Below are 26,720 nucleotides of genomic sequence, written 5' to 3'. Positions count from 1 at the left end.
GAGAGGCAGGGCATTAGAGCGGGAGTCAAGGCACATCTCCTATGGGACTTTTCTTTTTCTGTTTTAAATGGTGTGTGTGGTGTGGTGTGTGTGTTCATAACAAGGAAACAAAGGGCGAGTACAGACTGGAAGCCAGTGAATACAGTTCACAGCTGTAGCAGTAGCCATGGAATCAAAGGAAACTAGTGATTTATGGTAACAGAAGATCCTCAGCATCCTGTTTTTAATCATGTTTTACCATTTTTCTTTTCTTTTCTTTTTGGCTTGGGGTTTTTTTTTTTCTCTCTCTCTTTTTTTTTGTCTGTGTTCAACTTCTAGAGGTCAAATTTAGCAGACAAGTCCACAGCCTGAAATTACCTGGTGTTTTCACTTCCCTATTGCTACTAGAAAAAATTACCACAAACTTAATGGATTAAACCAATATAAATGTATTGTCTGATAATTCTGGAGGTCAGAAATCTACAATCGGTCAGGCAAAGCTGTATTCCTTCTGGAGATGGAGGGGAGAATCCATATCCTTGCCTTTTCTAGTGTCTAAAGGCCACCTGACTTCTTTGGTTCATGGTCCCTCCTTCCAACTTCAAAACCAGTAGTAGAACATCTTCAAATCGCTCTTTCTCATTTTCTCTCTCATTCTCTCTCTCTCTCTCTCTTTCTCTCTCTCCCTTTCTGACCTCTGCTTCTGTCACTACATCTCCTTCTTTGGCTCTAACTCTCTTTTCTACCTCTTTCCCTTATAAGGACCCTTGTGATGACATTGGGTCCACCCAGATAACCCAAGACAACCTCCCATCTCAAGACTCTTAGTTTAATCACATCTGCAAAGTCCCTTTTGCCATGTAAGGTGATATTCTTAGGTTTCAAGGATTCGGGTGTGGATGTCTTTGCAGGAAGGACATTATTCAACCTGTTAAGCCTAATACCCCATCGTGAGATAATTTTCATTTCTTAGCTTCTCCAAGGATAGAAAACCATGATATATTTTTTCCAATTACTATCTCCTTAATACTCCTAAATAGTTAAATATTACTCTATTCTCAATCTAAAAAAGCCCAGATGATCTTAAATTGATCACCTTTTTCTTTTGGCTTCCATGCTGTTTGCACAACCAGGTCAATCAACCAGAAAGCTGCCCTATGCTCTATGGTTTCTTCATGAATTTATTGGCTCAAGCTTCATGGAAATTGACTTAATCTTCCCCATAAAGCCCAGGTCATGTGGTCTGAGAATAATTTTGCTACGCCTTCTTTTCTTGATATAGCAAACTTAGAGTCTAATTTTGACTTCTAAGTGAAAGAAAGGTGACTCAGCTCTACAACAACACTTCGATTCTTCTTCCTCCTTCTTACATCTCTATCCATGCACATAATTATTTTTTAAAGGTATTATTTATTTATGATAGTCACAGAGAGAGAGAGGCAGAGACACAGGCAGAGGGAGAAGCAGGCTCCATGCACCGGGAGCCCGACGTGGGATTCGATCCCAGGTCTCCAGGATTGTGCCCTGGGCCAAAGGCAGGCGCTAAACCGCTGCTCCACCCAGGGATCCCCATGCACATAATTATGAAAGAACATTTGAATTATGAACTTTTCCTAAACTACCAGTTGGTTCTAACTCTATCCTTATTTTTTGACAGATGAACTCTTTTTTTTAAATATTTAATTTATTCATGAGAGACACAGAGGGAGAGAGAGAGAGAGAGAGAGAGTCAGAGACACAGGCAGAGGGAGAAGCAGGCTCCTTGCAAGGAGCCCGATGTGGACTCGATCCCAGGTCTCCAGGATCACACCCCAGGCCGAAGGCGGAGCTAAACCGCTGAGCCACTGGGGCTGCCCTGAACTCTTTTTCTAATGTATAATACCTGATACCTGAAAAGCCTTTGACTGTTTCCAACATACTTCCAATATACATTAGCTTATTTTATTTTCATGACACTCTTGTGCAATGGGCAGAGCAGAGATTATCAACATTATTTTAAATGAAGAGGCTGCAGGTAGAGCCAGGATTAAGTGGGTTTCCTGACTCCCAGGCCAGTGAGGTCCCTGCCCTGACTACCAATGTAGAAAACAGATCAAAAGATTCAGCAACAACATTTTGTACACCAGAGCTCATAAATTAATTTAACATTTTTACCTCCCCAAGTAAAATTTCCACCAAGATCTTTTTTCTTAATGTGAATATGAAGCTAAAAAAATTTCCTTATTATCTCATAGGGCTGGCTGGAGGGGACTTTTAGAGCTCATTTAAAGTACTCCTATGTCTCATTGAACACTTGATCCAAACCATTCTGGACAGTTGAGCCCTTAAAAGTAGCCCTGCCCATGAAGCTTTGGGTTAAGAGGTAACATGACCCCCACTTCTAGTTAATTCTGGGCTCTAGACCCCAGGGCCATTCCATTCCATTCATCATTTAGTGTAGTTCCTTCCAGTTTCAGGCCAGGCCATATATTCTCTTAGTCTTTTCAAGTTTTACAATCACCTTATCTCCACCAGCCCCATAAATAGATCTCCACAAGCTGGAGAAGGATTACCAAGTCCTGTCTCAAATGCCTTTTCTCCAGGCCCAACAATTTCCATCTTTGTATGGAGGTTTCTTTCTGAGTCCCTTGACCTGCAGGGAGAAACAGTTGTGGAAGAGCTGCTTTGTGGATCCAGTGGAGAGAGGAAAAGCCAAAGGCTATGGTAGAAACTGCTTCAAGTATTGTCTCTCCCAACATTCCTTGAGAGTTTCCAAGGCCTGGGACTTGATAATCAAATGAGATCCTTATAAAACACTTACTTCAGCTCTGGAAGATAGGAAATTCTACAAAAATATTAGGTAACTTAAAAAAAAAAAAAAACCCACAACCTTATTTTTGGATGAGGAACCCAAGTCCCAGCCATGGGAAATGCTTTGCCCAGGATTTCTAGCCAGTCAGTGGCAGATTCAGATCTCAGTTTCCTGACAATCCCAACACTGCTTTCAACTACTGAGTTGGAAGACCTCTACAACCACTCTACCTGGCTGCTCTAAATTCACTTGTAGCATCCCTTCTCAAATCCTATATTACCCATGTTGGTTATTCTAGTGCTAATATAATTTCCTGATCTATTAAACGAGGTAAAGTTATTATCCTTCCTTCTAGTCTGAGCACTGAGTTTAAAACTTGACATGTGTAGAGCCATAGGAATGGAAATGACATTTAGAAGCTCTCTCTTCCAGTATCCAGCCAGAAACATTGAGGAAGGGAAGCATCATTTTTTGTTTTCTTAATGACCCTCACCATCTCTTTCTGTTGCACCCTACCAAGCTACTCATCTCTTTTCTGGCCACCAACCCAGAAAAGAACTTTCCCTTGTTGATAAGGAGGGCAAGCTATTAAATTTTTCTCTTGTTCAAATCCAATTCTTTTCTTGAAATTTTGAGTAAGACTGAATTAAACAAATAGTATTGCTATGAAGAACATTAGAAGAAGTAAATATATCATTGAGTTGAAACAATAGATAGCATTTAAGCTCTGAGTAAAGAGTTCCAAGATTCTTTTCCTCCACAATATGGAATTACAAAAATCTCAGAATTTGGGGGGGAGGGGCTCTTAAAGATTGTTTGGCTTAATTCTTGTTTTTTTGCTGGAATCCCATCACTGTCACCAAAACTTTAGGAATAGAAAATCTTGGCAGAATTTAATCTGTTGAGTTTAAGGTTCTTTCTTGGAAGTAGGTTTAGGGGGAAGTTAAGACTTTAGCTCAGTAATTCACATCTCTACCTCTGAATCCTTTGAAAGCCCAAACAAGCTTCATTTCAAATTCCTCTTATTTCCTCATATGCAACAAGCTGTTCCAGAAATTGTGTCAGTGAAATGGCATAATTACCTCTAGGAAACATGTTCTTCATAATCAGAACAGGTAGCACACTCTTTTAGGCAAATGAGCACAATTTACTCCATTCTTTAGAGCCAGTAAAGTCACCCATGTTCTGCCGAGGCCCCTTATGGCCTCAGCCCACTTACATGGGGAGATGATTCTCATAATTGTTTAGAAAGATAGCAGCACTCTATGAGAGGCTTCAATTCCAAAAACAGACGTCCTTATGTTTATTAAAAAAAAAAAAAAAACCTAACAGTGACCCAGGCAGCTTGGAAGAAGACCGCTCTCCTGTAATGCTCTCCATTAGTCAGAAACTTAGCCTGACAGAACTTTGGTAAGTGAAATTGTGAGCAAAATGCAGTTTCCCTTTGGCCTCCACATTCTTGCCTCCGGCTCATTTTAGGGCTCTCATCGCCCCTGGTGTTATTTTCTCCTCCTTCTGCTCCATCCCATCAAGACCTACTCTCAGGAAAGAGCTTGAAAGCCCTGTAAATGATTGGTAAAGCCTAAGAGTTGCCTCTTTTGGGGGTATTTCCATTGCAATAGGAGACAAAGGCATGAGGCAGTAAGGCAAGTGCAACCATGTGCAAGTGCAAGCCAGTGGAATGTTCTCCTCATACCTTCTTCATTCACTCAGTGTGCCCTGCACCAGGCCTTGCCTCACGCACTGTGGAGACAGCAGAGAAGTGAACGGATCCAGTGCCTGCTCTCAAAAGGCAGATATTGTACTGTAGGACAGGGAGAGGACTGGGGTCTGGAGGAGACAGTCCCTCATCTCAGAACCCCTGAGACCACACTGAGTGATCTCTGACACTGAATTCATGCTGACATTCACATTTGTCACCAGATGTCATCCTTGGATCTCTTTTCATGTCAGCTTCATCTTGGGACACACCATTCCTTTAGCTCTTACTGAGGGCACAAGCTCACAATGGGTGACTTTAAACTGTAGAGCTGTGAGTAATGAGGTAGCAGCTTCCCAGAAATGCCTTGTGTGTAGATCGATATCACATCACATGGAGTCTCAAAGACCATGGTTTTGTGATCCCCCCACACATCCTCCAATCATTAGAATTAGAAATAAGTGAAGTGCTCTCACAGAGTAGCAGCTTCTTTGTAACAGATGCTTTAGAAAGCAGAATGCTCTTTTAAGGCCACTTCATGAAGGACAAGGACTACTGGTGTGTCTAAGGCAGAAAAAGCTATCATTTTCCACAAATCTCAGGATGTATAGGGAGCAAACCAGTGGACATGTGGGAGAAGTGTGGAGAAGGAGGACAAGGGGGAAGACTGTTGGTCCTATAATCACTGAGTGGGGAAGGGTGTCCAATGCATGGGGAAGGGTCAAAGAAGCAGATTTCAGCTCCTTTATAGACTGAGCTTTACAATCTGTTTGTGGGGGTCCTGATGTGCAAGGGACCCACACTGACCTCTGTTCTGTGTCTCCACACACACTTCATTCACTCCATTCACAAAGGGGCAAGTTCAAGGACAATTGACAGATCTTAAGGCTAGAAGATAAAGCAACTCACATAATGTTGGAAGAGTTAAGAGTTGAGATTTCCAATATAGTGTGTCCTTTTTCTTTCTTCATTTGAAGTTATGAGTTGCTTCTTCCCCAAAGCAGCTGAACTGGCTAGAAGGACCTATGGCTGCTTCCTGCTTGGAAAGAACCCCATCCTGGGCATTTTGGGGTGGGTGCTTTGAAGATCTCAGGACTTGCTTTTAGAATGAGCCATAGATTACAGGTGTTGGGGTCTATTTAGCCCACCATTGTCTGGCTCCAGTTACCAAAGCTACACCTCAATATTGTAATTTGTGGCCAGAGATTTATAGCAATAGAGTGGACAGTTTTCTGGATTTGTTCTCCAAGCATATGGTCAAGTTCAAAAAATATTTGCTAATAATAAATATTTGCTAAGCCAACTGACAACAAAGTCCTTCTCCTCATGCAACCTATTTTCTAGTAGGGGACATCTAGTCAACAAATAAATATTTACTCTAGTGTCATGCTGATGAAAGAACTGGACAATGGTGGGCTGTTTCACATTTCACAAGATGGATATAAAAGTTCTCTGTAGAAGTGATATAGAGCACAGACCTACATCAAATAAGGCAGGGAGCCATATAAGTATCTGAGGGAAGGATTTTCCCAAGAAATGGAAGAGTGAATACAAAGGCTGAGAGGGAAGAACAAGGTCAACAAGCTCACAGCCAGTGCCATCAGATAGAGCAAGAGATGGAGGCAGGAGATGAAGTAGGGGAGGTGGGGGGGGGGGGGGGTCAGGGGCTGAGGGCTGTTTTAATCATCTTTGTGTCCCCCAGGCTTATCAGAGGCTTTCCCTGCAGCCCTGCCTTCAACAAGGCAGTTGAATCTGATTCTCAGTTAAGTATCTGGATGTGATCAACAATGGCTTGAAATAGTTAATGCAGCTTCCCAAATTGCTTATCTAAATTGCCATAGAGGAAGAGAAACCAGCACCTCAAGAGACTGAAGTGGTTTGTCTCAGAGCTTTCACCCATTCTCCTTATCCTCCAACCATCTCTGAAGACAGGAAAGATTTATTGTCCCCATTACAGAAGGAAGGAGCTGATGCGCACCCCAGTCATAGGGCTTGATGGAATGAAGGAGTACATGCCCCTACCTCAGCCTCTGGGCTCTCATTCTTATACATTCTTCCTCTGGATAATCTCATCCTACTCAAGCCCAGAAAGCCTGCCTATTTTTCAATTATAATTATTTTATAACTCTAAAACCCCATGGTTTTTTGCACATATTTTAAATGTCAGCTGAATCATGTAGCCCATACCTAGGTGACTTAGGATATTTTTTAGAAGATAGAGAAATTAATCTTCCATCAATCTTGAATTTTTTGTTTAGTAAAAAATCAAAATCAGATGAATTTTAACATCTATTAGCCAAATCGAAATATGATTTAGTTCTAAATAAGCACTAGATTCTATCAAATCTATTATTTTTTCAAAATCAGGGTGGAGGAGGTAGGGGGAATGTTCATTAACTCATTCCCCAGCCATTCTACTGATGAATAATCATTACAAAAGCCTTGATGATTTGGGGACACATCTGAATCCCTGGAACTTTCAATTTCTGTTCATAGCTTTACCTTCTGAAGCCACTCCAAGCCATCTATCCCTTTTTTCTCACCCTGACCCAGCCCTTCAGATATGAAGGCGACTGGTGCTACATGTCCCTGTTGTCCTCTGCTCATGAACAAGCATCCTCTGGAAAACCAGATGCCTGGTTTCCAGACTCCTCAGCTTCCAGCAAGCTGCTCTGCCGTGGTTCATCAACAAGTAGTTCCATTAAACGCAGTGCCAGGGATTAAAAATGATTCCCCATGTGCTGTCTATGTGCTATTTAAGTTGTTTGCACTGTTTCTTCCTCATTAGGTAGTGTCTTTTTTTTGCTCTCAGGCTCTTTGCTCTCCATGGTCCCTTGCTATTTGTGGATAACATCTAGTGATTTCCCTGCTCCTTTCCCAAAAATGTAAACAGGCTCAGTGTTGGGTTGCTAATCTTCTTTCTCATGCCTCATATCACCTTCATTCCCCATCTTGAGGCTTTCTTTTTGGGCATGCGTTTGTCTTTAAGTGTGTGGCATTTGCTACGGTGATCAGTTATCCCAGATAATTGCTCCTCATTTGAGAATCACTATTCTTTCTCATTAAAGACCAGACAAGACCACGTCCTCTCATTGACCAGGTGCACCAGATCTCTTATTTAGCCCCAATTGGCCATTTGGCAGCTTAGTACTGTCAAAGGTTTGAAAAAATAAGAACAAAAACGCAAGTAAAAACCAAGGAATTGCTGAAGTTAGTGAAGGTTTATTGAACACACACCAAGAAAGACCTTTTGCAAGTCAGGAGCACTCAAACCAAAACACAGCACAAGGCTCTGAGAATACTGTCATAAAGCACCTTATATTGCGTGGAGGCAGTGACTGTTTATTTTTCACAGTGATTGGTAACAACATCAGAATTTTCTTAAATGAAAGAGAACTGGTTAATGGTTACCGCCTATCAATTTTGGGGGAAGAATTTAAGTTTTGGTTCTGATTTTCAGAGGCATAAGCAAGATGTGACCCAGGTCGTTAGCTTCGTTTGTCATGTAAAATAAGCTAAATTAAGCTTTGCTTGTATGACAAAACTGGTTTTTGTCTGGCTCAGGAAATTTTCAAGTCTGGTCTCCGTGTGTGTTTGATTTTAACAGTGCTTAGGAGCACATTCACGGAGGGGCCTAATTTGAGAAGCTTGTGCTTGCTCAGTGGGCAACTGGCTCCTCTGTTCTGTGCCCTCCCTGCAGTCACAGCCTGCTATTTTCTCCTGAGCTCCTTCTTCAGGGGAACCACTGAGCACGCAGTGGTTTTTTTTTGTTGTTGTTGTTGTGGGGGGAGTCATGCAGCTTTACACACCCAATTAAGCTTCCCACCGGGTTCCCAGGTATTTTGGTAACAGTTGTCTACTTTGTCTTTCTGAGGTTGTAAAGTGAGGTCCATGGCTCCTCCTCATTACTTCTTGGCTACATTGGGCCTTATAAACCCCTCTATTCAGGGTCTCATGTATTGGTTTACATTATTTGCTACTGTTATAAATGCTATTTCTCTTGCTTCTCAGACATGCCCCCTAAAAATACACGTTAGTAGTTCCTTTGCTGCAGACTTAAGAATTCAGATGAGTCAAAAGTGGGCATTCAGGGAGTGTACACTCTGGGACGCTAACTTAAAATTCCAGTCAGCAGTCCTTTGGAGATGTAAATTGAGGAAGCAGCCCCCCTTTTGGACAGCTTAATGATCTGTAGTTAATAGTAAGGGGCTGCTGGGCAGATGCCATACAGCTGGGCTTACGTTAGCCTCTCTCAGCTCTCCAAATTGCTCCATGATTATAGCCATTGAGACTCTCAATCCTTCCCCCATCAGTAACCAAAAGCACAAACAAAGATCTGGCGGTGGCTGGACAGTGTGGCCTCTCTGCACACCGTCCTGCCCCAGCCAGTGACTGATGTCTTTTCCTTGGGCCTGTCTCAGGCTGAGGAGTTGTCGGCACCAGAACTAGCTCCCCAATAAGTCTGGGATGAAGAGTCCTGGATTTAAGGCCAACTTCTTCTCTTGCTTGAGTGCACACGATTTCACTAAATTTGACAGAGACTGAATGTAATCTTTTGGTAGAAAAATAGAAGCCTGGAAGTGGTACAGTACATAGTTCCCAGAGGCAGTTGGCTTGTTTTTATGCCTTATACGTAAAATTGACTTGGATTACTGTGTATCGGGGTAGCAGGTCCACTTACAAGTTCCAGGGTTTTGTTATCTTCATTCAGAAACTTAAGTAAATTTAACAACCACCACCACAAAACAACCCCTTCGAAAATGGCCAAAGGACTCATGTAGACATCTCTTTAAAGATGTTATACGAAGAGCTGATAAGCACATAAGGAGATACTCAACATCACTAATCATTAGAGAAATACAAATTGAAACCATAATAAGGTATCACTCTACAACCATTGGAATGACTAATATCAAGAAAAAAAACAGAAAATAACTATTGACAAGGTTGTGGAGAAATTGGAACCACTGTGCACTGCTGGTGGGGACATAAAATGATGCAGCTGCTATGGAAAATAGTGCTGCAATTCAGAATTACCATATGACCTAGCAACTCCATTTCTGGGTATACACCCAAAAGAATTGAAAGCAGGGCTCAAAGAGATATTTGTCCATAGGACCATCACCACCCGTGGCCAAAAAGGTAGAAGCAACCCAAGTATCCATTGATGGGTGGATGGAAATGTAGAGTTGACCTACAATGAATAGGATTCAGCATTAAAAAGGAAAGGAATTCTGACACATGCTACAACATGGCTGAACTCAGGGACACTGTGCTGAGTGAAATAAGCCAGTCATGAAAGAACAAATACCATATGGTTCCACTTACATGAGGCATCTAATATAGTAAAGTCCATAGAGACAGAAGGTAGGATGGCAGTTGCCAGGACCGAGGGAGGGAAGAATGAGGAGTTATTGTTCAGTGGGTACAGAAATTCCCTTTTGTGAGACAAAAAGAGTTCCAGAGGTGGATGGTTGTGATGGTTGCACAGCCATGTTAATGTACTTAAGGCCACCAAACTGGACACTTAAAACTTAAAAATAGTTACGGTGGGGACATCTGGGTGGCTCAGTGGTTGAGCGTCTGCCTTTCGCTCAGGTCATGATCCCGGGGTCCTGGGATCGAGTCCTGCATCGGGCTCCCTGCCAGGGAGGCTGTTTTTCCCTCTGCCTATCTCTGCCTCTCTCTCTGTGTCTCTCATGAATAGATCAATAAACTCTTTAATTTTTTTTTAAATGGTGATGGTGGTAAATCCTAAGTTATGTACATTTTACCACAGTTAAAAAACAAAACAAAACAACCCAAATCTCAACTGAAGGATGCCTTCTCTCAGCAATCCAGGCTTTTGAGGGAGATTAGAAATGAAAGGAGGGAAAAAACACACAGCTAAGGGATTGGATCTTGAATTTATGTGCAACTAATTACAAATATGCTTTTTTTTTTAGAGTCACTTTTCTCTCAAGAAGGGAGCTGCAGCTTTGGGGATTGGAACAGACAGCGTGATTCTGATTAAATGTGATGAGAGGTGAGTGTGCACCTGCAGTCCTCATTGGTTAGCATTTTTCAACTTCCACATGTCTTAGATTTGGTTCCAAAACAGGCACTGACTATGGAGTGGCAAAACCACCTCCACCCCAGCTTGCCACTTACTGTTTCTTTCTCACATGGGCTCTTGCTTGGAGCCCTGGGACGTGGTTCCTCAAAGCCATGGAGCCTGATGGCTCCTGACTAAATTGCAACCTTTGTTATATCAAAATATTTTGCACCAAGAAAGTGCCAAGGGACATTCATCACCTGGGCACTTAAGCAACAACCTGTACTGTGAGCACTGATTTATGGAAGTGTCATCATCCTAGGCACTGTGGATTGTGTGAACTTGATGGACTGATTCCAGGATGGGGTGGGAGGTGGGGGACAGTTTAGTGAGCAGGAAGTAAATAATGCTCCCAGCAACTCATCCACTTTGTGCTGCAACCAAAGAGCTCTCTTAGGGAGAGAGCTTAATAGACACAAACCTCATAGGTGCTCTGGGAATGGGTGTAGGATTAAAAAGTATTTCCAGGGGGCACCTGGGCAGCTCAGTGGTTGAGCATCTGCCTGGGCTCAGGTCGTGATCTCGAGGTCCCGGGATCAAGTCCCGCATCGGGCTCTCTGCAGGGACCCTGCTTCTCCTTTGTCTGTGTCTCTGCCTCTCGCTCTATCTGTGTCTCTCATGAATAAACAAATGAAATCTTTTAAAAAAAGTATTTTCAGCATATCTATGTAAATTTTCACAAGCTGATAGGTGAAATCTACAAAAACTTAATCTCCAAAGAATCGAGTCAGAAATTTTACTAAATTAAAAGGAAGCTACTCAATTAACCATTTATTTTTTCATATGCATTCATTAGACAGATATTTATGATTGCCCACCATATCATGAGGCTCCAGAAAAGCATAAGGCATAATCCCGGTTCCCTGACAGTATCTGATCCAAGGGAGATGGGGGTAGCAGCAGAAGGAGACAGTTATATTGTTGAATCATGGGGCACAGAGCACATACTCTGTACGTTGGTAAAGCTTGGAAGGTTCACACAGCAAGCTCGTGCTTTTGAAGGATTTGCAAAGTTAGGGATGAACTGAATGAATGGAGCGGGCAGCGAAGCCATTCCAGAGGACTGAACACCGTAAACAGAGCCCCAGAAGTAGGAATGAGCTTGTGGAGCTCTAGGAAAAGAACCTGAGCAGACGTGTCCAGGAGGAACAGCCTTGGCAAACCTGGCGGGCCACATGGGACTTTGAAAGTGCAACAAAACGAACTGATTAATGACTCTGGGAGGGAAAATTTTAAGTTCTTCCTACTTTCTTGTCCACGCCTTTACATTCTGGCCTAATCTTATCTGATTGTTTGCAATGAACATGTGTTACTTTAACAATTGGAAAGACTGATGTTTTCTTTTTCTTTGTGTGTGTATGAGGAAATGCTAAATTTAGCATTTGAACTCGATGGATCAGTAATCAAGGTAACCTGAAAACATTTTTATCCGAGAAGGGCATGACAGAAACCATCCTTCAGGAAGCAAGGCTGAGGAGAGACCAGGTTCCGTGAGGCTGGGCATGAGGGTCTGGCAATAAGATGAGTGGGAAATTATATGTATGTATACATATATATGTATTTTTATATATGTATATAATATATAATATATATATGTATACATATACACACACACACATATATATATGTATTTTTAAAAGATTTTATTTATTTATTCATGAGAGGCACAGTGAGAGAGGCAGAAACATAGGCAGAGGGAGAAGCAGGCTCCCTTCAGGGAGCCTGATGTCAGACTCGATCCCAGGACCCCAGGATCATGCCTTGAGCCAAAGGCAGACGTTCAACTGCTGAGCCATCCAGGTATCCCAGAACTGCTTATATTTTTAAGACTACCAGTACTATCAGATATTTAAGAACTGAGATTTGAGAAGAAAACTGGCACAGCCACAAAAATGCTAACTGGGAATAAAGGTTTAGATGACTTTAATATCTTTCTTAATCTGTAGCCAACTTTTATAAGGAGCCTAGAATTCAGGGAAAGATCGTCTAGACGGGCCCTGTTACCTGACCCACTCAGTCTTCTAGTCTAGCCTGGTTGGCAGGTGTTCTTGACTTGAACCCCAGTGGGCTGAGGGATGACCTGGGAGAACAGAGAGTACTCTTCATGCCACTGCTCAAGGCATGGATATTGCTGCTTCTACTCCAGTGAGAATCAGGTTATAATGAAGAAAGTGGTCTTGAAATGAGCCCACCAAACCAGCCAGCGAAGCATTCCTGGGAGCCAGAGGCTGGGCTGAGGACTACTGAGTGTCTGAGGGCAGGATCATACTCCAAAGAGAACAGGGAGCACAGACAGGCTGCCAGGAACAGACACCAGAAGATGTCTGTCATTCACCAACAGCAGAGAAAGGAGTGGAAAACAAAGAATGCTGGGAAACCAGTGAAGTCTAGAATCAGTCATAGCCATGTCACCTCAAATCTTCAGATCAAAGAATTTTATGTCAACAATTTTAGAAGCCATTAGAAAAACTTAAGATACAATGTTAAAAATTATTGTTTTTTTCTTTCAGAAAATATCTCACTATCCCTTATAATGCCCCCACATACACCCATTGGGAGGGTAGAGAGGGAGGGGACTACAGGGCAGCTAGGCAAGGGGGGCTTTTTCTCTTTCTGCTCATGAGCCTTGTGGAATGGGGAAGAGAGTAGAGAGTAATACGGAGGAGAAGGAAAGAAAAAAATGTATAAGAAATAAAAGGTGGGAGAAAAAAGGCCCCGGAGATTAAAAAAAAAAAAAAATTGGAGTTAAAGTATGAAGTGAAGAAAGGAAGTACAGTTGACCCTTGAAAACATGGGGGTCAGGAGCACTGACCTCTCTACCCTATGCAGTTGAAAATTCACATATAACCTTTGACTCCTCCTGAAACTAAACTACTAAGAGCCTACTGTTGACCAGAAGCCTTACTGATAACATAGTCAATTAATACATATTTTGTTATGTTTTATATATATTACATACTATAGTCTTTCAATAAAATCATTTGTTTTTTAGAGAAAACAAAATGTTAACAAAATCATAAGGAAAATACATTTATAGTACTGTACTGTATTTATCAAAAAATATCCACACACACAAAAAATATCCATGTGTAGGGGCACCCAGATGGCTCAGTTGGTGGAATGTGCAACTCTTGATGTTGAGGTTATGAATTTGAGCCCCACAATGGGTGTAGAAATTAGGCAAAACTTTTAAAATCTTAAAAAAATAATATCCACATGTAAATGGACCCACATATTTCAAGGTCAGCAAGAACAGGGAAAAGTGAGTGGAACGGGAAGCACATGAGACCTTTAAAGAGGAATAAGTGGTGTTTTTACCATCTGAAAAGAAATCTATGCTTAGTTTAAAAAAATACAAAATAACGGGAAAACCATCATTCCACCACCCAAACAGCATCACTAACACCGTATTGTTAGTGATCTCTTTTTCCAATCTCTTTTTCCAAGCATAAAGGTTTGGGGTTTTTTCTTTTCCTATTTTAATTTACATATTTGTGATGGTGTTTCTTTTTTTTTTTAAATTTTTTTTAAATTTTTATTTATTTATGATAGTCACACACAGAGAGAGAGAGAGAGAGAGAGAGGCAGAGACATAGGCAGAGGGAGAAGCAGGCTCCATGCACCGGGAGCCCGACGTGGGATTCGATCCTGGGTCTCCAGGATCGCGCCCTGGGCCAAAGGCAGGCGCTAAACCGCTGCGCCACCCAGGGATCCCGGTGTTTCTTTTTCTAACTAGACATGATAAGTATTTTTCCATGTTACTGCAAACATACTTAACTACATAACATGAAAAAGCATGATAGTACTTTGAAGGGTAGGTTCTGGAGCTGGACTGTTTGAGTACCTGTCTTCCCAGTCTGGTCTCAGCTCTAGCTTGGGCAAATCCTTCTCTGTGCCTCAATTTTCTTATCCAAAAAAAGTAAAAAGTAAGGACCCTGCTTCATAGACTTGTTACGAAGATTAAATGTGTTAACAAATGTAAAATACTAAAAATGATATGTAGTGGTAGAAAACAAACACAAAATATTACTCTCCTCCTGTTCATTTCCCTGTTTCTGGTACTGCTGTTGTAAATAACCCTTCTATCCTTCATTGAACATTTGTATGTGCCCAGGCTTCTCCATTTATGATTATTTCTCAGTATAATTGCTAATTTAAATTATATGAATACTCTTTTTTTAAAGATTTTATTCATTTATTCATGAGAGACACAGAGACAGAAAGAGGCAGAGACAAAGGGAGAAGCAGGCTCCATGCAGGGAGCCTGACGTGGGACTTGATCTCAGGACTTCAGGATTACCCCTGGGCCAAAGGCAGGCGCTAAACTGCTGAGCCACCCAGGGATCCCTTATATGAATAATTTTAAGGAAAGTGATACCTGAGGCCATATTGCCTTTCGAAAGGTTTTGCCAGTTTGTTCTCCTAGCAGTATCGTTTGAGAGCATGTTGGTGGGGGGTTGGGAATTAAAGCTGTGTTGGTAGCTACATGTGGTCTTTAATTCTAAATTGATAATTCACATCATCTCTATAAAATGTGTTTAAGATTGAGAGGCCTAATGGAATTAAGTGTTTGGAATTGGGAACCAAAGAGCAGACTTTGGACAGTCACCTGTAGCCATCATTCCAGTCAGAGTCATTTAAAACATGCTTGGCAGCCATTTTGTTTTTATTAACCACGTCCTTGTGAAAGTCAGATATGCGGTTCAGAAAATCACTTGAGGCTGACAAAGTGCATACCTAGCGTGCTTTGCAAAGTTCATCCAGGTTTTACAAAGCACGAACCTGGACCTGTACTTGAAGGTTTGAAGACAAGATTTGTTCTTGAAGGTTTGAAGACACATTTCTTAGTTACTCTTTCTGACTCTGCACATTAGTTTGTCCGTGGCGGGGCGAGAGGTTTTATCTTGTTCTGCAGACAATTGACTTAGCAGGAAGCTCACAATGAAGGGAAATGTCCTAGTAAAGAATATCTGTGCCTTTCTAACAATAAGCCCGAAGTTACATATGGAAGAAAATACTGCAAAATACTGTCTCTCAATTAATAATCACAGGGGCTCAGTTTAGTAACCTATGCTGTGCCCAAGATCGCGAATCCGAGAAACCGCCAAGGAGCCGACACCGATGCAAACACATGAGGGTTTATTTACAAGCTCAAGCCTGGGTCCAAGTATACCCGATGCGGGGGAGCAGGGACTTGGACCCCGAGACTAAGAGGCTTAGCAACTTTATAGGGGCCCGTGGCCAATGGGATCGCAGAAAGTTGCACAGACAAGCTGGTCCGGATACTCGCAGGTGGCCGATTGAATTACATACCCTAAAGGATCCATTTGACCTGGCCTATCACTGAGCGGGATTTCCGGTTGGGGGGGCCCTGGTCATTGACTAGGGCGGGGCAGTGCCCTAAGCAATAAGCAGGTCAGCACAAGGCGGGTACAGCCCAAAATAGAGTCAGTCCCGCTCTGCTTGTCCAGGGGTAGGGGATTTTGTTAAATTTCCTGGGTCCCACACCTATTCAAAGTGAGGCTTGGTTCTCAGTTAAAACAAAGAAAGAAAAATATATAATAAATGTTCATTTGTTTGGAAAAGGTTCTTTCAAAGTTGAAAATAAAAAATATATTAACTTTATTACTCTAATAAGTAAAATAAGGCAATGGAAAACCTTATTTCACCATAGCTTACATTTGAATGTGAGCTATCATAACTAAAAAGAGTGCTCTATTTTTGTAAAAAATAATTAATCATTAAATTCAAGAGGAAAATGTATTAAATGAATCTTCAATTTCATAGTTCTAAGTTTAAGATTTCTTTTTCCTTATAAGCAAAAAGTTGAATCTTCACAGTAATGGATTAGTGAATTTTTACTCAAGTGTCATTGGGTCTCATATTTGCAAATTTTGAATTAGTGGAATCAAAATTCTGCATTGATGGTGTCTAAGGCCAGAAAAGTTATGAGTTAATATCTAGAAAAAAAATAAATATTTGTAAAAGAAACTGAGTGATATTTCAGAATTGGATTGGGCCACTGAGCAAAAAGATGTTCCCCAAAGATTCAGACAGGGGAAGGGAGAAAACTTCTATGAATAATAATTTGGAAGAATACAGAGATCCTATATGATGGAAGTGGGAGCTTTCTAAGCACCTTCTTTTGGCTGTAGGAAGTGGTCTTGGTTAGGAACACAGTGGTAAACAAGGTGGACATAGTCACAGAAGCTGTAAAACTTAGTCTGCAGAGGCAGACTTTGAAACAAGTGGCAACAGTTGAGAAAGATATGTCTGTGAGAGGGGAAGTACATGTTGCTACTGATACACATCTAGTTCTACATCCAGATGGAAGATGATGGGAATTAGCCAGATGAAAAGGAAAGAATGTTCCAGGCAGAAAACCATGGCACATTCTAAGCCATGAATGTGAGGGAAGCTGACTTATCCAAAGAACTGAAAAGAAGTTCTGGAAGGAAGTGCTCAGAATGACCTTGTCATGAAGGATTTCATGAGCCATGTTAAGCCGTTTGGACTTTAGGTTTGAAGACAAGATGCCACTGAAGGGTTTTGAGCAGCAAAGCAACATCATATTTTGGCATTAGAAAGTTCATTTTAAATGCGGAGTGAAGTACAGGTTGGAGGCTAGAAGGTTGTGGCTGTGGTAGTGATATGAGTAGATGCTGAATGGTAGGCTGACCTGATGTAGATGAATGCTGAAATTAATAGGTATTATTCACTGATGGGTGTGCAGGTTGAGAGAAGAGTCAAGAATGAATACCAGGCTTCTAGCTTGCCAGCTAGGTCCATGTGGTGCTGTTCTCTGAGATAAGGAACCCTGGCCAAAGTGAGAAGTTCAGACTTGAAGATGTTGAGTTTGAAAAAGTGATGAGACATCCAAGTGAGGGTGTCAAGTAGGCATTTGGAAATATGAGCCTCAGGCTCTGAAGTTACACTGCAAGACCCACATAGAGTGGGCCCAGGAAAGAACTCTAAGGATCATCCACATTCCAGGGACAAGCAGAGTTAGAAGAGCCTGCAGTGGAGACTGAGAAGCAGCAGTCAGAGTCGTTGGAAGGTAATCAAGAATCAGGAACTGGGGGCCTAGGGATCCCTGGGTGGCGCAGCGGTTTGGCGCCTGCCTTTGGCCCAGGGCGCGATCCTGGAGACCCGGGATCGAATCCCACATCGGGCTCCCGGTGCATGGAGCCTGCTTCTCCCTCTGCCTGTGTCTCTGCCTCTCTCTCTCTGTGACTATAAATAAATAAAAATTAAAAAAAAAAAGAAAAAAAAAAAAAGGAACTGGGGGCCTTGAGAGTCTTTCTAGAAGAAGTGGTTAGGGTCATCAAATGCTACCAATAGATGAAATAAGAGTCAACAACTACCTGTCAGCTTTACTTATCAGGGGGTGGCTGGTGAATTTGGGAAGACTAGCTTCAATAGAGGGGTGAAGGCAGAAGGTAGTTTGCAGCAGGTGAAGGGTGGGTAGGAGGGAAGGGAAGGGAGAGCAGATTATAGACAGCATCTCTAGAGATTGAGCCATGAAGGGAAGCAGGAAGGATGGAAGCTGTAGGAGTTTTGAATTCAGGATGGTTTTGGGTTTCATTGTTTTAAGGAGGGTGCTTAAGGTATATTTAACTGTGAGACCAAAGACCTGCTAGGCAAGAACTATGAATTATATGAAAAGAAGGGATACAATAGATAGCAGCTTAATTTCTCTTGGGAGTTCCTTATTCCGTTGGCAAAGTTGTTTAGGAGCTTCCTCTGAAGAGCTCACAAGAACTCTGCAGTTATCTTACATTATACAACTGGAAAGAAACATGGGAGAGAGACCAGGAATGGCTCTGAAGGGCAGAGGAAAGCGTAGGGACCTATGAGTAGGGATGGAGCAAAGCCCTAGACTTGTAAGAGCTGAGAGCTGTGAACAGATTTCAATTCAGAAACCCTCAGGATTGCCAAGGTTCTTAGACATTAACACATCTAACCTTTCTTTTTTCACTTTGTATTTTGTGAATTGTATATATGTATTTTATATATATTACATATATATGTTATATATATATATATTTCCACATTTTCCTTATCCATTCATCTGTTGATGACACTTAGGCTGCTTCCATATCTTACCTATTGTAAATAATGCTACAATAAACATAGAGTGCATATATCTTTTTGAATTGGTGCTTTCATTTCTGGGGGCTAAATACCCAGCAGTGGTATTATTGGATCATATGGTATTTCTTTTTAATTTTTTGAGGAAACTCCATACTGCTTTTCACAATAGCTGCACCAGTTTGCATTCCCACTAACAGTGAATGAGGATTCTCTTTCTTCACATCCTCACCACACCAACTCATCCTCATCAACTTATTTTGATTCTAGCCATTCTAACTGGTCTAAGGTTTTGATTTGCATTTTCCTGATGATGAGTGACGTTGAGCATCTTTTCATGTGACTGTTGGCCATCTGTATGTCTTCTTCAAAAAAAATGTCTATTCAGATCCATTTTAAATTGAATTACTTGGGGTTTTTTTGGTATTGACTTCTGTGAGATCGTTAATATTTTGTGTACCCTTTTATCAGATATGTCATTTGCAAAGATCATCTCCCATTCAGTAGGTTGTCTTTTTGTTTTGTTAATGGTTTCCTTTGCTGTGCAAAAGCTTTTTTATTTTGATGTAGTCCCAATAGCGTATTTTGCTTTTGTTTCCTTTACCTTCGGAGACGTATTTAGAAAAATGGTGCTATGGCCAATGTCAGAGAAATTACTGCCTGTGTTCTCTACTAGATTTTTATGGTTTCAGGTCTCAGGTTTAGGTCTTTAATCCATTTTGAGTTTTGATATACATGCTTTAGAGTTCTCTTTCTCTCCATGTATATAATTCAACATTGTATCTTGAACGTTATGAATATTTGAATATTACAAATACAAATTATATGTGTATTATAGTTTTTTTCTGAACCATCTAAGAATTCCTTACAGATGTGATACCTTTTCCCCTTAATAATTCAATGTGCATTTCATTACCTAAGAAGAAGGATATTTATTTAAATAATCACAGTACAATGATCAAAATCATATCTGACATTGGCACAAGACTATTATTTAATTGATACACCTTATTCAAATTTCACTAATTGTCCCAATAATATTCTATAGGCTATGTTTTTCCCAGTCCAAGCTCACACATTACATTCAGTTGTCATATCTCTTTAGTTTCCTTTCATCTGCAACATTTCCTCCTCCTTCCTTTGTCTTTCATGACACTGATGTTTTTGTAGAGTGTATTTATTTTGTAGAATATTTCTTAATTTGGGTTCATCTCGTATTTTCTCATGGTTAGATTCAGGCAATGCATTTTAGGGAGGAATTCCAGGGAGGGTGATCCTTGTCTTTCTTAGTTATTCCCCCTTGGGAGGTTTGTCATATTATTAGTAACGTCAGCATTGACCACTTGATTGGGGTAGTGTCTGCCAAGTTTTGCCCTGTAAAATGATGATTCTCTACTTTGTAGTTTATCTTGTAGGCGATGCTTTGAAACTATTTAAATATTCTGTTGCTCCTGAAACATTCACTCTCTAGTTAGCATCCATTGAAGATTCTTGCCTGAATTATGATTGTGATGGTTGCAAAATAGTGATATTCTAACTCTCATTACTTCTCTCTTTATTTGTTCCTGTCACTCTACTACTGTAAGGAAGACCTCTCCCCACTCCGTGTAAAATCATATATTCACCATCAGGTTGGCCTCACAGGTGCTTTTAGAAATTAGTTCTCTCTAGCACTCTCTCCCATTCTCTCCCCATTTTTCCATCTCGTATTCCTTCCTATGGGGTTTCCATTAAATTATCTAACTTGCTGTAAAGCTGTAGAGGAAACAAATCTGAGCAAGATATGTGAAACCTGGTTGGCAGAGGACTGGAAGAGTCGCTGGCCTTCCTAGATCCCATGTAACATGAGATCTCTGTTAGGTATTTTGATTAATAGTTGTCTACCACAAAATGAACACTTATGTTTTTGTATAAATTATAGTTTTTTAGTTTAACATGTCTCTTAGCTTTACAACTTACAGTTAGATAACATTTCCATGTGCTGGTTAAGTACCACACTTTATCATTCAATTGATTTGAACAATTGAAAGTATAAATAATCTGAAGTCATTATATTCTCTTGTTAAATTAGCTGAATTGTGGCCAGCATCTGAAAATGGTTAGGGAAGCTAATTAACTCTTTCAGGTCCTTGGGGACCTATTGAGCACACTGTAATAGGGAAGACTTCACAGAGACCCTGAATCAATTATTATTGAGCAGGGCTGGAGTAAGCCTTGTTCTGACTGTCATATTTCCTATGGGTTTAGACGCAGAAAACTCAGAGGTCCTAGAGGTGTATGTGCTTCATTATGTCCTATATCAGGAAGCCCAGGTGGCTCAGTGGTTTAGCGTCACCTTCAGTCCAAGGCCTGATCCTGGAGACCCGGGATCTAGTCCCACGTCAGGCTTCCTGCATGGAGCCTGCTTCTCCCTCTGCCTGTGTCTCTGCCTCTCTCTCTGTGTCTCTCATGAATAAATAAATAAAATCTTTTAAAAAAGGATTATAAAATAATAATAGCTGGCACTTAGTGAGTGCTTATTATGTGCCAGGCAGATTCCCAAGCACTTTACACAATTGATCTAATTAATTCATTTATTAGAGACACAGAAGTGTATATCCTCTCACATTTACCTGGTGCTGACATAGTTTGTGAGGAGTATCTATGTACACAACAGTCCTAAGCAGTAGGGTGAGTTCACCTTTCTCTGTCTGATTTATAACCCTGGCAGAGGGGCAGCATTTCCACGACCACCTAGCTGGAAAGTAAAGAATCAGGGTTTGGACTCAGAAAAGAACTCTTAGTGTTTGCCAGTTAAACATAGTCCTTTGTCTTCTTTCCACAGATTTTTAAATTATGGTAAAATGCACATAAAATTTCCCATCTTAGCCATGTTTAAGGATACAGTTCAGTGATACAAATGAACTTCTGCTGTCACACACCCATCATCACTATCCATCTCCAAAACTCTTTTCATCTTGCAAAACCGAAACTCCATATCTATTCAACACAAACTCCCCATTCCTCTCTCTCCCCGCCCCCTGGCAACCACATTCTACTTTCTGTCTCTGTGAATTCAACCACTCTAGGTAACTGACTCCTTTTTTGTCTTTTTGTGATTGACTGATTTCACTTAGCATGGCGTCCTCAAGGTGCATCCATGATGAAATGAATGCCATCCATTCCTTCCTTTTTAGGGCTGAATAATATTTCCTTGTATGTATACCACTTGGATTGCTTCCACATTTGGGCTATTCACAATAGTGAATAGTGCTGCTCTGGCCCTGGGTGTGCAAATAGCTCATTGAGCCTTGCTTCTAATTCTTTTGGGCATATACTCAGAAGTGGAATTGACAGGTAATGTGGCAATTCTATTCTTAATTTTTTGAGAACTGACATATCGTTTTCCATAGTGGCTGCACTATTTGACATTTCCACTAATAACGCATAAGCATTCCAACTTCTTCACATCCTTGCCAGCATTTGCTGTTTTCTGGTTTCTTTGTGTTTTGTTTTGTTTTGTTTTGTTTATAGTAGTCATCCAAATGAATGTAAGGCAGTATTTCATCCTGGTTCTGATCTGCATTTCTTTAATTAATGATGTTGAACACCTTTTTGTGTGCTTACTATTTGTACATCTTTTTTAGAGAAATGTCTATCCAAGTCCTTTGCCCATTTAAAAAAATAATTTTACATATTTATTTTTACTTTTGAAGATTTATACTTCTGGTATAAATCTGACAAATTGAGGTATAACTGACAAAAATTGTGTGTATTCAAGGTGTACAATATATGACTTGAGATACATATACATACACTGTAAAATGATTACCAGAATCAAGCTAATTAACATATATATCACCTCACACAGTTACCATTTGTGAGGGGAGGAGTATGTGGTGAGAATTCTTAAGACCCACTCTCGTTGGGATGCCTGGGTGGCTCAGCGGTTAAGCGTCTGCCTTCGGCTCAGGGCATGATCCTGGAGTTCTGGGTTGGAGTCCCATATTGGGCTCCCTGCATGGAGCCTGCTTCTTCTTCTACCTATGTCTCTGCCTCTCTCTCTATCTCTCTCTCTCTCATAAATAAACAAAATCTTTAAAAACAAAAAAAAAGATCTACTCTCTTAGCAAACTTCAGGTACTAAACAAGATTATTAATTAAGTTATCAAGCTGTATGTTAGATCCCTAGAACTTACTCATCTTATAACTCTTTGAGCAATAATTTCCCATATCTCCCACCCAGTATTTCCTGAGGGCAATCACCCTTCTACTCTCTGCTTCTATGAGTTTGATTTTTTTCAATTCAATATATAAATGAAATAATATAGTATTTGTCTTTCTGTGTCTGGCTTATTTTGCTTAGTGTAGTATCAGCCAGGTTCATCCATGTTTTCACAAATTTCCTTCTTTTTATGGCTGAATAATATTCCGTTGTGTGTATGTATGTATCACACTTCTTTATCCATTCATTCACTAATCAACTCTCAGATTGTTTCCTAATCTTTCCTAGTGGGAATAATACTGCAGTGAAGATGGAAGTACAGATATCTCTTTGCAAAGCTGATTTGATTTCCTTTGGATTTACCAAGAAGTGGGATTCATGAATCATATAGTAGTCCTATTTTTAATTTTTGAGGAGACTCCATACTGTTTTCCACAGTGGCCACATCAGTTTACCTTCCTACCAACAGTGTATGAGGGTCCCCTTTCTCCACACCCATACGAACATTTATAATTTCATGTCTTTCTGATGAGAGCCATCCTAACAGATATGTGATATCTCACTGTGGTTTTGCTTTGCGTTTCTTTGATGGTTAGTGATGCTGAACACCTTTTCATATGCCTATCAGTTATTTGTATGTCTTCTTTAGAAAAATATCTATTCAGGTCCTGTGCTCATTTTTTAATCAGATTATTTGAGTTTTGCTATTGAGTTGTAGGAGTTCTTTATATAATTTGGATATTAATCCTTTATCAGATATATGGTTTACAAATATTTTCTCCCATTCCATAGATTGCCTTTTCATTTTGTTGATTGTTTATTTTGCTGTGCAGAAGTTTTTTAGTTTGATGTAGTCCTATTTGTTTATTTTTGCTTTTGTTGTCTTTGCTTTTGGTATTAAATCCTAAAAAATTATAGACAAAACCAATGTCAGGGAGCTTAACATTTATGTTTTCTTCTAGGAGTTTTATGGTTTCAGGTTTTGGGATCAAGTCACTAATCTGGTTTGTGTTAATTTTTGTGCTTGATGTAAGATAGTGATCCAGTTTCATTTTTTTGTGTGAGGTTGTCCAGTTTCCCCAGCACCATTTATTGAAGAGCCTATCCTTTCCTCGTTGTATATTTTTGACATTTTTGTCAAAGATTATTTGACTCTACATGCATGGGTTTACTTCTGGGCTCTCTGTTCTGTTTCATTGGTCTATGTGTCTATTTGTATGACAGAACCATACTGTTTTGATTACAATATCTCTGTAACATTGTTTGAAATCAGGAAATATGATGCCTCCAGATTTGTTCCTCTTTCTCAAGATTGCTTTGGCTGTTTGGGCTCATTTGTGGTTCCATATAAATTTTAGGATAGTGTTTTTCTATTTCTTGAAAAATGCCATTTGAATTTTTAACAAGGATTGCATTGAATATGTAGATGATTTGAGGTAGTATGGCCATTTTAACAATATTAATTCCTCCAATCTGTGAATACAGGACATGTTTCCATTTATTTGTATCTTCTTCCATCAATAGCTTCTAGTTTTTAGTATATAGATCTTTTATCTCCTTGGTTAAATTTATTTCTAAGTATTTGATTCTTTTTCATGCTACTATAAATGGGATTGATTTTTTTAATGTTAATTTCATATCCTATAATTTTATTAAATTTATTAGTTCTAACAGTTTTTTTTTTTTTTTGGTAGAGTCTTTAGGGCTTTCTATATATAAGATCATGTCATCTGCAACAGAGACAATTTAACTTCTTCCTTTCCAATTTGAATGTTTTTGTTTTTGTTTTTGTTTCTCTTTCTTGCATAATTGCTCTGGCTAGGACTTCTAGTACTATGTTGAATAGAAGTGATAAGAGTTAGGCACTCTTGCTTTCTTCCTGATCTTAGAGGAAAATCCTTCAGCTTTTAATCATTGAGTATATTGTTACTTACAGGATTGTCATATATGGCTTTCATTGTGTTGAGGAAGAGTCTCTCTAACTCCAGTTTGTTGAGAGTTTTTATCGTGAAAGGATGTTGAATTTTGTCAAATGTTTTTTCTGTATCTATTGAGATAATCATATGATTTCCATCCATCATTCTGTTAATGTTGTGTATCAAATTGATTGATCTGCAGATGTTGAACCATCCTTGCAACCCAGGGATAAATCCCACTTGATTATTGTGTATTACCCTTTTAATATTGCTGAATTTGATTTGCTAGTCTTTCATGAGAATTTTGCATCTATGTTCATCTGAGATATTGGTCTATAATTTTCTTTCCTTGTAGTGTCCGTATCTGGCTTTGGTATGAGGGTAATCCCAGTTTCATAAAATGAATTTGGAAATATTTCCTCCTCTTCAATTTTTTAGGAGAGTTTGGGAAGGATTAGCATTAATCCTTTAAATGTTTGGTAGAATTTACTTATGAAACCATCTGGTCCCGTCTTTGTTGGAGGTTGTTGATTACTGCTTTCATCTCTTCACTCATTATCGGTCTCTTTAGAAATTCTACTTCTTGGGCAGCCCTGGTGGCTCAGTGGTTTAGCAGTGCCTTTGGCCCAGGGCCTGATCCTGGAGTCCTGGGATTGTGTCCCATGTTGGGCTCCCTGCATGGAGCCTGCTTCTCCCTCTGCCTGTGTCTCTGCCTATCTATCTCTCATGAATAAATGAACAGGTAAAAAAAAGAAAGAAAGAAATTCTACTTCTTCATGATTCATTCTCAGTAAGTTGTGTATTTCTAGGAAATTATTCACTTTTTCTACATTACACAAATTGTTGGCATAATATTTTTTATAGTAGTCTTTGTGATCTTTTGTATTTATGTGGTATGAGTTGTAATGTTTCCTTTTTCCTTTTTAATTTTTTATCTGAAGTCTCTCTTTTGTTTCTTGGTTAGTGCAACTAAAGGTTTGTTAATTTTGTTTATTTTTTTCAAAAGCCAGATCTTAATTTTGTTGATCCTTTTTTTTTTTATCTTTTCTATTGTCTCCATTTATTTCTGTTCTAATATTTGTTATTTCCTTCTTCTGCTAATTTTGGGCTTACTTTGTTCTGTCTTTTCTAGTTCCTTGAGATGTAAAGTTAGATTTTGTGAGACTCTGCTTTTTTGTACTGTAGCCATTTATCACTATAATCGTCCCTTTTAGAACTGTTTTTGCTGCATCTTGTAAGTTTTGTTATTTTGTATTTTCATTTTTATTTGTCTAAAGATACTTTTTGATTTTTTAAATTTCTTCTTTGGCCTATTGGTTGTTCAGGAGTATGTTTTTCAATTTCCACACTTTTATGATTTTCCCAATTTTTCTACTATTAATTGATTTCTAGTTTCACATCACTGTGGTTGTAAAAGATACTTGATATTATTTCAATCCTCTTAAAGTTGTTAAGATTTTTTTGTGTTCTAGCATATGATCTATTCTGAAAAATGTCTATGTACACTTGAGAAAAATGTATATCTGCTGTTGTTGGGGAGAATATTATAAATGTGCCTCTTATGTGCATTTGGTCATCTTTGAATTGGGGTTTTTGTTGTGGAATTTAAGGAGTGCTTCATATATTTGAAATGTTAGTCCTTTACCAGGTTTTGCAAAAATTTGTAAATACTTTCTTACATTCTGTGGGATGCATTTTTACTCTGTCAATAGTGTCTTTTTTGTTTTGTTTTGTTTTGTTTTCAATAGTGTCTTTTAATGCACAAGAGGTTTTCATTTTTATGAAGTCCAATTTGTCGATTTTTCCTTTTGTTATTTGTGCCTTTGGCATCATATCCATTTTGTCTTTGGCAAAATATCCACTGCCAAATCCAATGTCATGAAGCTTTTGCCCTATGTTTTTTTCTAAGAGTTTTATAGTTTTAGCTTTTACATTCAGATCTCTGA

The 26,720-nt window shown here is 39.7% G+C and overlaps 1 protein-coding gene across 1 annotated transcript in view; it reads left to right on the top strand.

Moving 5' to 3' along the window:
* GAD2 (glutamate decarboxylase 2) overlaps positions 1 to 26,720 on the top strand; it is an 89,836-nt gene that overhangs the window by 14,061 nt on the left and 49,055 nt on the right. The window contains exon 8 of the mRNA XM_025463912.3: positions 10,415 to 10,494. Coding sequence (XP_025319697.1) covers positions 10,415 to 10,494 — 80 coding nt within the window. The remainder of the gene's footprint in view (positions 1 to 10,414; positions 10,495 to 26,720) is intronic.

Source organism: Canis lupus, chromosome 2 (genome assembly GCF_003254725.2).
Source record: "Canis lupus dingo isolate Sandy chromosome 2, ASM325472v2, whole genome shotgun sequence".
Lineage (NCBI taxonomy): Eukaryota > Metazoa > Chordata > Mammalia > Carnivora > Canidae > Canis > Canis lupus.
Note: the sequence above shows the minus strand (reverse complement) of the source record. Positions and strands in the feature narration are given on the sequence as shown.